This window comes from Cataglyphis hispanica, chromosome 11, assembly GCF_021464435.1.
Source record: "Cataglyphis hispanica isolate Lineage 1 chromosome 11, ULB_Chis1_1.0, whole genome shotgun sequence".
NCBI lineage: Eukaryota > Metazoa > Arthropoda > Insecta > Hymenoptera > Formicidae > Cataglyphis > Cataglyphis hispanica.
Window position 1 is genome coordinate 4,244,479 of NC_065964.1, and position 17,124 is coordinate 4,261,602.

At 33.5% G+C, this 17,124-nt stretch overlaps 5 protein-coding genes across 11 annotated transcripts in view; 2 read left to right on the forward strand and 3 right to left on the reverse strand.

The window, feature by feature from the left end:
* LOC126853097 (uncharacterized) overlaps positions 1-3,406 on the reverse strand; it is a 33,189-nt gene extending 29,783 nt beyond the window's left edge. For 2 of the 4 annotated variants that reach the window (XM_050598542.1, XM_050598543.1), the window contains exons 1-3: positions 2,635-2,921; positions 1,229-2,292; positions 398-594 (exon numbers count right to left, since the gene is read on the reverse strand). In XM_050598542.1, the coding sequence (XP_050454499.1) occupies positions 398-594; positions 1,229-2,292; positions 2,635-2,733 (1,360 nt within the window). In that variant the 5' untranslated portion in view covers positions 2,734-2,921. Of the gene's footprint in view, positions 1-397; positions 595-1,228; positions 2,293-2,634; positions 2,930-3,308 lie in introns of those variants that run through there. The other 2 variants (XM_050598540.1, XM_050598541.1) reach the window with 2 other exon arrangements.
* Positions 3,407-3,420: 14 nt separating this feature from the next.
* LOC126853105 (calreticulin) lies at positions 3,421-8,629 on the forward strand. Its single transcript, XM_050598566.1, has 8 exons — positions 3,421-3,763; positions 5,514-5,618; positions 5,708-5,911; positions 6,288-6,439; positions 6,719-6,985; positions 7,067-7,303; positions 7,454-7,642; positions 7,847-8,629. The coding sequence occupies exons 1-8, from the start codon at positions 3,451-3,453 to the stop codon at positions 7,862-7,864; spliced, it is 1,485 nt and encodes a 494-aa protein (XP_050454523.1). The 5' UTR covers positions 3,421-3,450; the 3' UTR covers positions 7,865-8,629.
* Positions 8,630-9,146: 517 nt separating this feature from the next.
* Positions 9,147-12,301, reverse strand: LOC126853100 (E3 ubiquitin-protein ligase TRIM23-like). Of its 3 annotated transcripts, none has more exons than XR_007687909.1 (7): positions 11,842-12,301; positions 11,076-11,636; positions 10,896-11,004; positions 10,378-10,751; positions 9,723-10,091; positions 9,263-9,534; positions 9,147-9,186 (listed from the first exon to the last, which is right to left on the reverse strand). XR_007687909.1 is itself a non-coding variant. In XM_050598552.1 (7 exons), exons 2-7 carry the CDS (start codon positions 11,908-11,910, stop codon positions 9,376-9,378), a joined length of 1,641 nt encoding a protein of 546 aa, XP_050454509.1. In that variant the 5' UTR covers positions 11,911-11,934; positions 12,101-12,301; the 3' UTR covers positions 9,147-9,375. The 3 variants fall into 3 exon arrangements, 2 of the variants coding, with proteins under 2 accessions (XP_050454509.1, XP_050454508.1); XM_050598552.1 differs by having other exon boundaries at positions 9,147-9,534; positions 11,842-11,934; positions 12,101-12,301; XM_050598551.1 differs by having other exon boundaries at positions 9,147-9,534.
* Positions 12,302-12,628: 327 nt separating this feature from the next.
* Positions 12,629-15,234, forward strand: LOC126853122 (gem-associated protein 2). The gene is made up of 5 exons (XM_050598599.1): positions 12,629-13,166; positions 13,467-13,551; positions 13,625-13,783; positions 13,889-14,167; positions 15,042-15,234. The coding sequence occupies exons 1-5, from the start codon at positions 13,057-13,059 to the stop codon at positions 15,159-15,161; spliced, it is 753 nt and encodes a 250-aa protein (XP_050454556.1). The 5' UTR covers positions 12,629-13,056; the 3' UTR covers positions 15,162-15,234.
* LOC126853131 (ubiquitin-like protein 4A) lies at positions 14,823-16,786 on the reverse strand. 2 transcript variants are annotated; one of them, XM_050598617.1, is made up of 4 exons: positions 16,235-16,786; positions 15,776-15,881; positions 15,401-15,701; positions 14,823-15,129 (listed from the first exon to the last, which is right to left on the reverse strand). In XM_050598617.1, exons 1-3 carry the CDS (start codon positions 16,280-16,282, stop codon positions 15,403-15,405), a joined length of 453 nt encoding a protein of 150 aa, XP_050454574.1. In that variant the 5' UTR covers positions 16,283-16,786; the 3' UTR covers positions 14,823-15,129; positions 15,401-15,402. The 2 variants fall into 2 exon arrangements, with proteins under 2 accessions (XP_050454574.1, XP_050454573.1); XM_050598616.1 differs by lacking the exon at positions 14,823-15,129 and having other exon boundaries at positions 15,336-15,701; positions 16,235-16,785.
* Between the last annotated feature and the right edge of the window lie 338 nt (positions 16,787-17,124).

Sequence of the window (17,124 nt, forward strand, 5' to 3'; positions counted from 1 at the left end):
ATAAAGAACAATAGTTATGATTTGGCAATTGGCGTATTATTTCGAAATTTAGTTAAAATAAATTTTATAAATATTTGAAAAATATTTTATTAATAAGATAAAGCAATTAATAATGATGCTATTAATCAAAAGATAAAGATTATTGATTATAAAAAGATAAATTTTATAATTATAAATATTTCTTTATATTAAATATTATCAAAATAAATATTAATTAAAACATAAATTATTAAATATATTTATTATTTCCATTTAAATTAATTTTCTCGAGAATATACATATCTCATAATAGATTTCTTCATATTATAGCATTCTATCAAATTGGATTGACTCCAATATGTATATTGACGTTAAAATCAATTTAATCAATTTATTTAAAATGAATTATTTATTTTACCACTTGAAATATTTGTTTTAAATGACTCTGGTCGATGTTCTTGATAACGTTTCTCTGAACGCAAACTGGCAGATTTTATCAAACGCACGATTGCGTTATCTGAATTTGCGATGCTTTCAAAATCATTGGCATAGTTAAACGGTTCCAAATTACTCTCATTTGGTTTTAAAGCCATGACTTCGATAACGTGCCCCTTTCTGCAATCAAATAAAATATTGCAGGATCTTTTCTGACCGATAAACGTTTGACAAGAGTATTGACATTTTTTCATTTCGCATTCGTACTGTTATGATTATAATTGATAGTCATTGATAAGAATCGTGACATCACAAACTGTTTGATCTTTTCTGTCATAAACATATTGCTGACACTGCTGCACACATTACAATATATTTCGAGAAGCAATAACTATCATTTGTATTATTCATCTTTTATAAAGCTAAAATATAATTATTAATAATTCATAATTTCTAATAAATAATAAATAGTTATTGATTACACTTAAATTTAAAATTAATTTTTTTTCTTTTATTTCATATATTACTTTTTATAGAAAATAATTCAATTTTGAAATTAGTAATAAACAAACCATCTCTTTTTTATTTTATTTTATATTATTAATATTATTATTATTATTGACATAATAGATTTCATACATGGTTATTATTTACTTAAAATATTAATTTTCTATTAAAAATAAAAATATATTTATAGAAAAATATGTATTTTATTATAAAATATATGATATTATATCAAATAATATTAAAATTAAATATAAAAATATAAGAAAAATATCTCTATTGTATTTATTAATTAAACATATAAAGTTACCTGTTGCTCTTATTATTTGATGATGTTTGATGATGTTTATATTCCTCGAGTAACACCGTTTCGATTTTCTTACTAGCTTCTGCTGAATCTATTTTTTGCTTTTCATCAATTATTTTTTCGCGTTGCGATTGTGATCGCATGGTCGAACTTGAAATGTCTTCGAAGGTGTCGTTCGCATATCCGCTTTCAGTTGCCAGCTGTTTGGAATTATTCGGACCCATTACAAAAGCGTTTTCAGCTACCAAATATTTGGAACTTTTGATAGAATCATCGGTTTTAACTGTAATACTTGTTTTGGCACGAGAAAGTTCCGAAATAATTTCACTGCCGTCGTCCACTATGCCGATCGATTCCTCGATAATGCTATCATCGCGGAAAGACCTTGAGCGATCCGAATTTCGATCAAAATTAGCTGTACTATATATGTACGGTATTTTAGTGGTTACTTCTTTTTTAATCAAACGCTCTCTCGATTTCAGATTAGAACGCACTTTGACAATTTTCTCGTTCGATTTTTCGAACGATTTCGATTGCTTTGTGATCGACGAATTAGCAGATGATGCTTTTCTCTTGGAAATATCTGATTTATCGGATTCTTTCCTTTTCTCGTACTTTGCAGGCGCTTTTGTCCTTTCGCGCCTGGAAGATTTATTGCTAGCCGAGGAAAAATTTTCTCGTGACGTTTTCGAGCGCGAGAGTGATTTCGACGAAATAATCGAGTCATCGAGCACGCTTTCGATCGAGCTATTTTCTTGAATACTCGTTACGTTCGAGATGAGACTTTCTTGCTTTCCTGTGGAACGCGGCGATTTATCTTTCGACGGCATCGTAACATCAAGGTCGGCTTCGTCGACATCTTCGAAAGATTCCGGACTCATCTTGTCCGGCATTGATTTCTTACTATCCGATGAAAGTTTTGTTTCTTCCGCACGTTCTTTGAATCGCATATCTGGTATCTTAATGTCAAGTTTAAGCTTTGAGACATTCTTCGGTGATTTCTTTAATTCCGCCCAGGGATTTTCCGAAGAAATTATCGAAACACTGCTTATCGAGCTATCCGTGTCCTAAACAAAGAATGCAATATATTATATTTTATAAAAATTCTCATTATTAGATTTACAGAGAAATAAAATGAGTTTATAACATTTTAATTTTAAAAAAATCTCTAAAAAAATCTCCTTAAAAAATGTCATAATTAAATATTCAAATATTTATTTATTATTTTCCTCTATTTTACATATGAAATAAATAATAGAAAATAAACGAAAATATAAAATACATATTATAAAATATTTTACCATATATTTTGTGCAAAACTTGAAATTTCTTTTCTTTTCGGAACGAATTTTCTTTTCGGAACTCTTTTTAATTCTCTTATTTTTTTCTTATTTTTAGGAAATACTTACTTCTTTACGGTTCCACTTTTGCTCCTCACGTTTTATTTTATATTTCTCCTCGATTTCTTTCAAACGCGCCAGTGCTGCGTTCGCTTTTGAAGAGAGCATTTTTTCTTTTCTTTTTTTAACTTTGAGTGTTCGCTAAATTTAGTTAACAAAATCTTTGCTTGACTTTGGTATCACTTGTAAATTTCAATTATCCACGAATTAAATTGTTTTGAAGTAAGTCACGATAGATTGTTCTGCTCGTTTTCACCATGAGTTTATCATTTCGTTGCCAACGAAACAACCTAGTACACACAACCTACATACGTATCATGCTTAATATTGTTATTTATAGATTATAAGATTTATAAGCATATAAATTATATAACAAGTTTATATCATTATAGATTATGTTATTAAGTGCTTTTAGCATGACCGTTAATGACTTCTTGATAACAAAATTGTCACTAATTAAATTTTCATGTAAAGTATTTAATAAGAATTAATTAATAGAATACTCGACACTATCTATTGTCTCCTTCTTCAGGTAGAAGTATTTCAATTTATAACAATGATTATTTTGATGTGCAAATACCAAAGTATCTTTACCGCAATATCAAAAATTGAGAAATAGAAAAACGTGATTTTTTTAGAGAAAAATCTGAACTAGTTTGAAAAAAAACTAGTTTAACGCGTACCCTGATAGCAGCTAATCAACAGCTTCCATCCCATCGAACGCTCTCGTGCAAATCCGACTGTTGTCGGCTCCGTTTCCCCAAATGCTACCGTATCGACGACAGATAAGCGGCTGCGATAACGCGAGGTTATGTGCGACGCGGCATGGCCAACTGCGACCACGGTGTGGCGCAACGTCAGTTGAGCGTGGTAAGCGGTGATTGGTCGGCGCGCGTCCGCCAATCGGCGCGTTCCATCTGTCTACTTCGATGGCTGCTAAACTCACCAACCACGTCCGCCGAGCGAACATTATCGGCAAGTTCGTCGTGGTGGCAAGTGCCTCCTTCATCGTCGTCTCCTCGGAATCACGTCGTTCTATCGGCGCGTCCGAAAATGCGGTCTCCTATCGCACTCGCCCTACTTCTAGGGCTCGTCATCGTCTCGGCGGAAGTCTACTTGGACGAGAAATTCCCCGATGGTGAGTAATAAGTTGTCCTTACGATCGCGAAAATGCCGACCCGGCCGACAAGACTCGCGATGACGGCGGCTTTTTTCTTCGCCACGAAGACCGTGGCGGATCGGAGTGCCGCGATATCTTCTCGCGGATGAACCACACCCTCATTCATTCTGCGTATCTTCCGCGTCTTTTCCGATTGAGAAGACAATACGCGTGGAATAAGAAGAGGCGAAAATATCTCTCGCGTCGTGTATCGTAGGAGGGACGGAGGACGCGGCGCCTCTCCTTGGTAACCGCACGCCCTGTCGCGCTTCCGTGGCTTCGTGTCATCCTGTCGGTCGACGTCGACTCGTTTCGTCTGCCTACCAGTTTGCCATTTCATAAAGTACGAAACCGCCATACGCGACTGGAGAGAATCATTCACAACGTACATACATCACAATATACATATATCGTGTCCATAACTTTTCGAAGCGGTATCGGCCATATGCGCCACGACGCGCCAAGGATGGGAAAGAGAGAGAGAAAGAGAAGCATCGAGAGCCGACACGCAGTCGGAAGTCTAATCTGGTCTCGTGGCAATCGTCGTACTAACGCGGCATCTCGTCTATCGCCACACCACCGTCGACATGACGCCGCCAGATCGATCAATCTGCACGCTCGATTTTCCGATTAGCGGTGAACGACGTGACAAGGGACGACGATTGCGAAGCCAATTTGAGATAAGATTTCGATGCCGGGCGAAAATGACTTCTCTACAGATCTTCGTCCATTTCAATTCTGCGCTCTCATTCTGTTCTTCCTTCCTTCGCTCCGAAACCCCGTACCTAAAGCTATCTCCTTTTAGATACGTCAGATATAAAAAAATCCTCGATGTCGACGAACGGATCTTTCTACTGACGTGGATGCTATCCCGTTAAATTCAGATTTCAAATGCTGCCGAGCAGGCGAGAATTATTTCTGCAGGATTTATTTCCATTCTTTTCTTCTTCCAGCTGTATTGTTATATTTGTTTCACCTTAAATGCATAAAGCGTAAAAAGTATACGTGACTTTGCTTCTCTTTTTAGCTATTTTTTTTCACGCTTTTGCGTAAAACGGAGTAAGAGCGCTGGATGCAGAATGAGACAAAAAAAGAATTGTGAAACCAACAAGCTTCTTATGTTTATTCAATGACAATGGAACGCGACGGTTATACCTTTATTTTTTCATATCTTTTGCATAGAAATTAAACTTGCCGAAATTACCGACGAGAGATAGTATCTTTCTTCGTCTCTCGACAGTTAGTACAGTTATATATCGTTGCTTTTTTCATTTTTAACCGGTTCTGATCCTCTCTCGTTTACCCTCTTGCTCAGGGACTTGTAATAAGAATTTCATGCAAATATCATCGATTTATATTTCGTAAGCAGAAATATAATCATTTCATATTTAACAATCATTTTGAAATTGAAATAACTATTACATGTGTAAATATAACATAATTGCACACAAATATAATATATTAATAAAATAAAATTTTTCTAATAAATTTCTCCTTTGTTCGTTGATAATAAATTTAAAAAAAATCGTCTTTTTATTCAAATTAAATATGTTAAAATTATTAATGAATAATGTAAGATTATATAAATCTTTCATATTTATACACACACACACACACACAGAAGCATATATATACAGACATATATGTGTATATGTATGCCTTATAATGTTGCGTTTTTTTGTATGTGTAAAATATACATTGTTGCATAGAGAAACTATTGACATTTCAGATTCGTGGGAACAAAACTGGGTCTATTCTGAGCATCCGGATAAAGAATTCGGAAAATTTGTTTTAAGCCACGGGAAGTTCTGGAATGATGCAGAAAATGATAAAGGTACTTGAAAGAATATGTGAACAGTTTATGAAATACAAAATTTCATTTACAAAACGAATATTCTCTATTCTTTTCCAAATTTTTCTCAGGTATTCAAACATCACAAGATGCAAGGTTTTACGCTCTTAGTAAGAAGTTTACTCCATTTAGTAATAAGGACAAAACCCTTGTCATCCAATTCACGGTCAAGCATGAACAAAACATCGACTGTGGTGGTGGATACATCAAAGTGTTTGATTGCTCACTCGACCAGAAAGATATGCATGGAGAAACTCCATATGAAATTATGTTTGGTAAGTCTTCTCATCAAGATTGTGTTATCGATAACTCATAATTATGATAACAATCCCGAGCCTAAGAGTCACTGGTCATATCAGTGTATGGCAAGTGCTACAGGACCTCGGAGAACAATACTCTTTCATATGCCCTGTGTATAGCAATTATGCATATTGCAGGCACCAAAGAAGATACATTTATTATGACATTTAATTAGCTTAAATAAAATTCAAATTATTATGTTATTATAATGAACATATATTAATTATTTGTGTGTATATACATATATATATATATATATATATATATATATATATATATATAAAATATTTATACATTTTAATATATTAAGAATATCAATTTTGACCACATGCAACATTTTTTTCTATATAGGACCTGATATTTGTGGACCAGGAATTAAAAAAGTGCACGTCATTTTTAGCTACAAAGGCAAGAACCTTTTGATTAATAAGGATATTCGCTGCAAGGATGATATCTATACACATTTATACACACTGATTGTTAAACCTGATAATACATACAAGGTAAATATTCACTACTACAAGATATTTATATAACATTATAATGTGAGTTCATGAATTATCATATCGAGCCTAGAGTCTCATGTCTTCACTGATTGCCGTGGAAGACAAGTGCTGAAGGATCTCGAAAAGTAAAGATTATCTTGTTTGTTTATTGTACAGGAGCGATACGACTCATTGTGCATATACGGCAAAGACCAACATGTTATCGCTATTTGCTTAAAAACTATTGCCAAAGAAACTTGTTTGTTTCAATGATTCCTCAATGAAATAATTCTTCAGGTACTCATCGATAATGAGGAAGTAGAGTCTGGTGAGTTGGAGGCGGATTGGGCCTTCCTGCCTCCAAAGAAGATTAAGGATCCATCTCAAACTAAGCCTGCAGATTGGGATGATAACATCAGCATCGACGACCCTGAGGATAAGAAGCCCGAGGACTGGGACAAACCGAAGCATATTCCCGATCCCGAAGCTACTAAACCCGAGGACTGGGATGACGAGATGGACGGCGAATGGGAAGCACCCATGATCGATAATCCCGAATACAAAGTCCGTATATTGAAATTGATGTATATTCAGAATTTTATATAGTACTTTGTCATTGTTTCTAAAATTATGTAATTTTTTCAGGGCGAATGGAAACCGAAACAAATCGACAACCCTAACTATAAAGGACCATGGATCCATCCCGAAATTGATAATCCCGAATACACGGCTGATCCCGAGCTATATAAGCGTGATGAAATCTGCGCTGTTGGCTTTGATCTCTGGCAAGTTAAATCTGGTACCATTTTCGATAATGTTCTAATCACCGATGATCCGGAAGTCGCGCGCAAATTCGGAGAAGAAGTCTGGAAACCTACTCTCGTAAGCATTCGATTCTTGTTATTAGAATATTTTTTTCTTTATCTGTTCTATTATGAATATGTAATTAATTGATTCACTGTATACTAATATTTAATTTTTATGAGTGAAATAAATAATTGAAAAACATTCTGTTTATTCTGAAAATTATAGGAAGGTGAAAAGAAAATGAAGGAAGCACAAGACGAAGAGGAAAGGAAACAGAGAGACAAAGAGGCAAAAGAAAATATAAACAAGGACGATGAAGATGATGAAGATGAAGATAATATACCAGATACTGACGATGAAGATAACAATATACCAAATTCTGAAGATGAAGATAACAATATACCAGATGCTGATGTAAGTATCTACTCTATATGTTAACTCTTATATCTTATTTTAATAAGATTTTATAAAAGTTGTATGTACATGATGCTTAAATTTTTTTCTGATGTCTGCTGACGATAAAAATTGGAATTCCTCGTTTCTGAATGTATCCATTCTAACTAAATGTATTGATTATGATACTATTAATTATACTAACGGTTTTTTTTCTCTTTATAGGAGCATGACGAATTGTAAATATAAATAAGTGTCGCGCGTGGACATAAACACAGACTATATTCCAGGAGCTACGTGGCCGCGACACGTATTAATCCTCCCACAGGCACAAAATTATAATCTAAAGACATGCAAAAAAATAGCATGAGAACAGGATAATAACCTCATCGATTATGTCGTCCACCATATTTTTTAAGAGGACGTCACGTTGAGTTCGTTTTCAGATATTAAAATAAAGTCTCGCCCAATTTTTCCAAACGTTTCAGTAATTATTTTGGCCTTGGTATCACAGCGCCTAAACGTTTTTAGTCACCCGGTATAACTTTCTACTCGAGCGTAAATTATCCTGAAATATTAGCTTGTAAGCTTGGATTGTGCAAGCGTACATTAAGTGATTGATATTTCCACGAAATACACCAGGAGTATGTGGAATATAAAGGGAAAAAAAATATTAAAAGAGGAAGAGAAATAAAAATCATCTAGCCTGTGTCCACCGGCGCAGCTCCGCAAAAGACTAAGTTGTTCCGTTTTTGTTTGTCAAGTGTTTTATATACATTAAAGATAATTCAGATGTAATTTAAATAATACTATGCTATAGTATAATATATAATATTATTTCATTTTCTTCGTATAATGTATGCATAATTAAAAAAAAAGCTCCAATTATAAGAAAGAAAAACGTAAGGATGAATGTGTGCAATTATGACTGAATGATAATTGGTATGATATATCAAAAAAAAAGCAAAACACAATAATCCATGTAATAAAATAAATGACTTTTCTAGATGTGCTCAGAATTTATTTTCATGGGCTTTAAACGCTCATCTCGATCAAACACCTATCCTAATTCTGCTACTAATCCATTTTCATTGTTTATAGTAATGTGTATGAACTAATTGTACAAATTGCTTTTAATTTTATATGTATATACATACATATACAAGCTATTTTATGGTGTCATGTTTGAATCTTGTAGCTCAATTTTTGTTGGAAAATAAATTGATATTTGTGTTTGAGACTATCTTGGAACTTTAGCAGTATTTCTTTTTAATATAATGCAGATAAATTTAATAGACTTGTTTCGTGCATTGACAAGTTAGTAGAAAGATCTACAGCAATATATTAAATATGTTAAACTTATATTGGTCATCCATGGTCACAGTGTATAAAAAAAATTTTTATATGAATATTAATTAATAATAAATTAAAAAAAGAAAAAAAATAACGTATATGAAATTACAATCGAGTGTCGACATAAAAAAATGATTGAAAGACACCTCCTTAAAATAACAATTCTCCAATCAACAATATCCAATAGAATCTATTTTATGAAGAAATAATTCCTAAAAAATTAATCATTTTTTACATCGACTACACGAATATCTTTCTTGCTTATCAATATCTTTGATTTTTATTTACCTATTTTCAATCCGCTTAGACTTGTTCTTATGTAGAACCATTTAGTAAATGTGAAACTTGCTCTTCTCGACTTGTTATCCATAACTAGTTCTATATAAAAAAAAAAAAGAACTCTATACGCATTGTGTCAAAAGCCAATCAAGACCCTGCAGGGTACCATTAGTATTAGTAACTAAAGATGAGCCCTGAATATGCCATACTCTTGCACAACAAAGTTTATGCAAACCAAATATATCGACTAGCTCCTCAACGCTTGCACAGCCTGCGATATCCTGTAAAAATATATATTTACTTCAAATTTACATTATAATTTAAATTAATTACAAAAATATATTTAAAATCAAATTTACAAGTTACCAACTTAATATAATCTAAACATCGCAAATATCGATATGAAAAAACATTTCATCTCGAAATTAAATGTACATCTATAATACAAACGATTGAATGTTATATTTACCTGTTTATTAGCGTAGATCAAAAGTAGAGCATCTTTTAGTTCTCGTTCATAAAGAATTTTCGATAATTCATTCTGTGCTTCTTCAAAACGAGATCTATCACTGGCATCAACTACAAAAATGACAGCTTGCGTGTTATGGTAATAATGCTTCCACAGTGGCCTAAATTTCTGATGGCCGCTGACGTCCCAGAGAGTAAACACGAGATTCATATACTCTAAACTCTCGACATTAAAGCCGATAGTGGGAATCGGTGGGTTCGACAACGTGACACCACGCATTGCGGATAGAATACTTGTTTTTCCCGCCCCGTCCAATCCCAAGATCACTACGCGCATATCGATCTTTGTTCCAATATGTATCCTGTTATCCTATAAAATATGTGTAAAAGAAATATTAAAAAAGAGAACAGATAAGGCAAAATGTATAATTGATCGCAATTAGTTCCATTTCAAAACTAAAAGTGATTGACTTGAAAATAGTTTGAGAAAAAAAGAGATCGATATATATAAAAATTTACTACAATTGTTTTATAAGCCACTCTGAATTATTATTTGAAATCAAAGAATTTATATCTTAACACTCCAGAAATAAGTGGAACAATTAGAACAAGTTATATACATCAAACATAATCTATCATGAAAAACTTAAACATACCCTGCTGAATATAATTGGTATAGAGGATTCAGGACTGAGAAAATCTGGTCCCAATTGCGCGTAATGTTGTTGCTGTTGTTCCAACGTCGCTAGAACCTCCTTGACTCTTTCTGAGCTACTCAATAATTTCCAATCTTCGGAATCGAGTATGCTCTCGCATTGGATACACACTCCGGCCACTTGTGATCTCGTAGTCGTGAGATCTTTTTGTTGCTGTCTCAACGCACACAATCTACCACGAGTTTCCGTCTCGATATACGCCATCGCCGTTTTCTCTTGTTCGGCCAGAACAGCGCGTAGTTCCTCAAAATGATATCGCACTCTTCGTCTCGCATCTTCAACCGCCCAACCCTCCAATTCTTCAATTACTATTTCTAAAAATATGAAATATAAATTGATAGAAAATATATAAAAGTATATAAAATAAATGCATATAAAGATTTAGATTTAAATATATACTAAAGCAAAAATTTAGGCTCGTTTTTTTATTTATATAAAAAAATTAGCAAAAAAAATACCTATTTTGTGTGCAGTGTCTCTCATGCTTTCCATAAACTGTGTCATCTTTTGTAATGCAGCGATAATAGATTTTCTGATATTCTCAGCCTCTTCCTCCACCAATGCTGGCTATCATTTAAAGAATAGATAAAATTGTACCAATGTATATAAACTCAAGGGTGAGCTATAAATAAAGTTACCTTGTGTGTGCTGTGTTTGCCATATTCTTTACACAGATAACACATCAAGGAATTGTGACAGCCTTCTTGGGTGCATGTAAACTCGGCCACATGCTCCATATGTATTGGACAGCGAGGCTTTTCACGTGGCTTCTCTGATAGTGGCACCCGTCTATGCTTGCCTAATGTTTTAGATGAATGCGTGGCGGTATCGCATGTCTCGCACAGATGCGTGGCGCAAACCGTGCAATAGAGAACAGCAGTGTGAGCTTCATCTTCGTCGCACGACTGATTTGACTGATGCCTCTCGCGTTCCAACACCACTGTTTTCTCACTGTTGGATTGCTCCAGCCGTTCGAGCAGCTCAATGAGTGCAAAGTTCTTCTTCAGACTGTAGACGCTGTTTTCGTGCACAGCGGTTGGTTGCCGGTCAAAGGGACATAGCAGAAACTGCTGATCCTGCATGCAAGTTCTCAATCGCAACAGACACGCGTGACACACCGTGTGTCCACAATGCAACAAACGTGGTACCTTTACGCCATCCACAGTAAAAACCTCTTCGCAGACGCGACATTCCAACACCTATAAGCATTTAGATACATCTTATAAGTGAAAAATAAGAAAACATTTAGTATCTAACTTAACAACTAAATATTCAATTTGACAAGCTTTATCAAATTAAATATTTTACTTTACTGTGCTGTTGGCGCTAATATATTTAATGCACTTACTAAATTATTAAATATAATATAGTGATATTGTTGCAAAATATGTAAATATTTCTTACATTCGATTTCGGCGCCGTTTTCAGCGAATGCTTTAGATATTTACTCAGTCGATCGGCGTCCTCGCTCATTCTGATTATTTTCTTCTGTCTTTCACTTAGAAATCCAAATGCAATTCTCACAATTAGAGCACAAATAACTGAGGTTAACTTTAAATAGCGAAATCTCAGCTCTGCGTGAAAGAAGGTTTAAATCATTGAATCATGTCAAAACTCGAAACCACAGAATGGCGCAGCGAGACTATACATATAACAATGACGAACGTTATTTTGTATTCAATTTTCGGATGTTTTTCTTTGTGCCTTCATGCCTATTTTACCCCTTGCTTTAATACAATTTCTGTGAATATATTATTTTGTTTTCACTCTTGAATGGTTATCTCATCTTCGAATTTCAGCAACTCTCTTCTTCTAATCACCTTTATCGATCTGAAAGTTTCACAGGCGAAAAAGAGATACCTATATCAGGGACACAGCCAATCAGAGTAATCGATTTTGCGAAAAGAAAATTTTCGATTGGCTTCGATTCTGCGTTCTCATGGCATATTTTATATTTATATCTATAAAAAGCGAAAAAACAATAGCACATGTCAGATTAATTTTTATTAATTCTTTTTTTTACAATACTTATTACAGAAATATATAAAATTAAATTGCGAACGAAAATAAAATTCTTCTTTTACACTTTTATAAAATATATATAATCAAAAATATCTTTGAAAATAATTATAATTATGAACTCTAGGATTGAGAATTCTTCTTGTAATTACATCCATTGCAGATTGCAGTAAAAATTAAATGACACCAGAGTTTCTTGTATTTTTTTACAAAGATTGATAATTAAAATGTATAATATAATGTCAGTATTTTTTTAATAATATGAATTTAACTTTGTGCAATGCATATACACTCTATTTATTAAGTTATAAACATGTTTATTTGTTGCTATAGTACCGATTTAAAAAAATATATCAATACCGATTTTGACAAATAGAAATCACAGATATAAATATTATGAAGAGTATTTTCTACAAAGAGAGATATTTTCAAAGTTACTCTCTCAAATGGACCAAGCTTTATAGGCATTTTTATCCAGCTGTTCACCAGTTGTCCATCGTAACGAACATCTTGAAAGCAATGCGAAGCTAACCTTAAATTCAAATTTTTGATCGACAAAATGTCAGAACTCTTTATTTAAAAGTGAAATTTTAAATCATTATGATGGATTATCTGAAACAGCCGGTATTCGAAGTAGGAGATATCAACAAGGAAGATATTAATTTTTCATTACCACCAATTTCCGGAGAGGACTACATCAAACGAGTGGTGTAATTTACATTAAGTCTTTTATCTCAGTTACATTTTTTATATCTTTTTCTAAAGTTTTATTATATGCATATTTTTCTTTTTTTTTTTACAAAAAAAGTGTATAGGAAAGTGAACTGAAAAGGATCATCTAATTGTATTATAGATTTGATTTCTTTCAAAAATGTATCTTATTAAAGATTTCTCTTGCCAAAGTATGAATATATATAAATTGTTTAGAAGAATATAGTTAATAAATAAGAGAGCTCTTGCAATCAAATGTATATAGCAAATCAATAATTAGAAAATTGTTATTCTTACAGAATAGAAGCCCGACAATGTGCAGACATAGTAGTGGCTGATATGGATCCATCATGTATGAAACTTTCAAGAGGTTCCGTTAAAACTGTAAGTTGATTTCAGTAATATTACATATTGACAACAAATCTAATAAATGTTCTACACTAATATACTGTAAAAGTTAGCAGGATGTATCCAAGCACCGCCGAGTCTCAGTCCAACCTTGGAGTGGCAACAGTATCAAGTCTCTGACTTTTCTGATATAAGACTGTATGTAAGTCAATTAAAAGACGAGATACAAGTGGGTAAACGTAAATGGAGACCACCTGATATTAATTTGGTATAAGTTTTTTTTATATTATTTAATAAACTTGCTTGAAATCTGAAAAAAATCTTGAATTACTTTCTGGTTTAAACTTTATTTTTTTTTTCTTTAATATTACAGCCGGAAAAAAATGATCAAAATGCTTGGATCAGTTTCTGTTTGGGTAGCAAAGAGAAAATTGAACCCACATTGAGTATTCTGTTTTGCTTCAATCAGTCAACTGTGGAGCAGCTACTTGAATATTTGGTGCACTTTGTAGAAACTGAAAGGAGAATCGAATACAAAATAGGCCAGTGGATCTACACATTACTCGCGATCTTGGAGCAACCATTACAGCCTGATACCTGTTCCTGTCTGCGTTCATTGGCACGAGCGTGTTCAGTCATCCGTGCAGATTCTGTAAAACTTATTAATCTTATATTATCAAATTAAATCATTAAAGTAAATCAATATTGGATGTAAATTAACCAATGTCATTCTGTGGTTTGAAAAGAGAGAAAAGAAAATGTTCACAAATGTTTGTTTAGTCTTTATATCGACAAGTTTAACATTTGTGAAGTATATTCTATAAAAATTTCAAACTTTAATAATATAGGAGGTAACATAAAGAAAAAAGAAAATATATTTTCTCAATCAAATATAATTGATCATAAAAATAAAAATAGCTTTATTTTTTACTTTGAGCAAGTGAAAATATTGATCTCTTCCATTAATGTTTTGTTATCTAGTTGCTATTTGATTTGTTTGATATAATAAAGAACACATCCAAGGGAAGAATAAAATAAATTTCAGGCAGCCACATTAATAAATGTATAGTGAAAAAGTAGGATTTAATATTATTCTCTCTTTTCCACACACATATCTATAAAAGTTGAATTTTATATATTGTTCTTAAATTATAGAATAACATTGGTTCTATTGTATAATTCCATCAATTTAACGCAAAGAAAAGTTCAGTTAGATGTTTAATATATTTTGTTTCTTTAGTCGCTGATTTGTAACTGTTTTGCTAATATAAATTAAAATAGGGAAAAGAAGAATAGAAAATGCTTAATTTCTATTAACAAAACATTTTTATTGTATAACTTCCTGTTTACTCTATTTATGTTGTTGCAATGTTGTTTCCAGTGTTAGAAAAAGATGCAGGCGATAATAAAAACATGTATTCATCAGATTACAAAAGGTTGAGAAAATAAGAGACTGAACTTTTCTTCTGTATCTATAAAAGTTTATATTAGAATTTACTAACGACATCCTTGTCCTCTTTTTTCAGAGAGAATTGGACACGCAAGAGCTGGGGGCGCTGAATTTATTCATCTGTTTGGTAGCAAGATACTTCCGTCAATTAGACCTGGCAGATCCTTCAGAATTTCCCAATACACAATTAATCTAATTATTTATGACGCAATGTGATTCATGTATACATACAGCAATTTTAATAAAGTGACAGTACGTTTAAATTTTAATTTCAAACGTAAAGTGGTATGTTTTTAAATCGCGCATGATTTAAATACATTTAATTACAAAATATCAATTATTGGGAGGCGCATTATATATAAGACAATGCTTCAATTAAATAAACTCATATTACAATAATCAATCGGTAAGCAGAATTAAAAAATCTTGAGTTACTCTTAAGCTATGTTCTCTTGGTCCTGGAGTAATGCAATGGCTAGTCTCTCTAGATCATCGTAACTAAGGCTATTCACTTTATTTTTCAAGTCCTTTATCAGCTCATTGACTATGGACTCTGTCTCAGATACCGTGTAGTAATGCCTGAGTACTCGGGAAACTTCATCTCTCAACAAATGAATGCCCGACTTTTGTTGCGGCGAAGATTTTGCCTCGCTGGAACCCTCCTCTGCTTTCTTAAGTACCAAGAGATTTAATTTACTGCCATCTTTGATCGGATAGAAACTTAGTGGATTCTCGTCTAAGATATATCAAATAAATAATTTGTAATAAAAATTACAATGACACATGACACAGATAACTGAGTATATTTACCCGCTAAAGTTTTGCCAGTGAGTAATAATCTTTGTTGCGGTACATCAATGCCTAAGAGATCACTCACTTTGTGTTTCAATTCCAACACTGTCTCCGATGGCAATATCTAAAAATAATATAATGTAAATAAGTATGTATAGAAAAAAATGCTTTGTTAATATAAAGACTAGTTGTTACGATTCTTGAAGACTCTTGAAATCGATCGTTTGATTGAATATCGAAAAATAAGACTGTCAAAACTAAAAAGGCGATCGTACAAATAATGAGCTATGTAACCTAACCTCCTATTTATCAAACGTTTAAGTACTCTCGCCAATTCGTTCAAGATAATGGCCAATTTAACTTTACGATTATAAATATTAATCCAAAGTAAAATTCAAATTGCAAAACAAAATTATCAATACGCGAGGTTAACGAGGTTACAAACAAAAAAAGCAACGACGGCAATTCTATACTTACATCAACGACGCATTCTTTTCCCTGTAATTTCTTCACGATCACTTTCATGATGAACGGTTCCGATATTGCGAAAACAACGGTGAACGGTGCGAAACACGCGAGCGTACACACACACAGGAACACGAGCGTGCGTCGATCAGCTTTCTCGAAACAGCGGTGCCTTCGGTTGAACCGATAAAAGTTGAAGCATCTTACGCACGTAATGTGAGGACGAGGTTATATTTTGCGTTCGCACGATCGGCGGCGCATAAGCGTCATCGGCGTCATCGACTGCTATTTCTTCTCCTACCTCAGGAGCAACGGTGCGACACGGCGGTAAGCGTGGGTATCGATGTGATTGCCTGCGCGGATATCGATAGCGATAGCGGTGTCTCGTGACAATTCTCCCGATTGACAACGCACTTCACTGGCATGTTACTCCCGTCTCTCCGAATCGCCGAGTCGACCTCCACGCGCGCGAATTTATTTCTCCAATAGAGTGTATTGTTATTCGCATATACTCTTTTGACCTCCTCCTTTTTTTTCTTTTTTTTTTTCTCGTCGTGACCGATGAACCTCTCTTCGGGCGGCGACTCGTTCGAATGTGGTGTCATCTCTCGAGATAATTGTAAATCAGCGAAGGTGCGTTTAAAATCCTACTCGTGGGGTAGAGTAGCATTGAATTGACCAATCAAGACAAAGAAATCTTTGCTTCTCTTATCTGGATTTTTGAACGCACCCTAATGAAACGTTCGAATAAAAAAGCGCGATCGCGATGAAACGTTACACGCTATACTATGCCATGTATTACGATTTCTCGATTACGCTAATATAAATTTATAAGTAATTATGTTCACAATAATATTATTTCTTCCCGGATTCAACATTTTTTATTGTATTATTGTTACCAA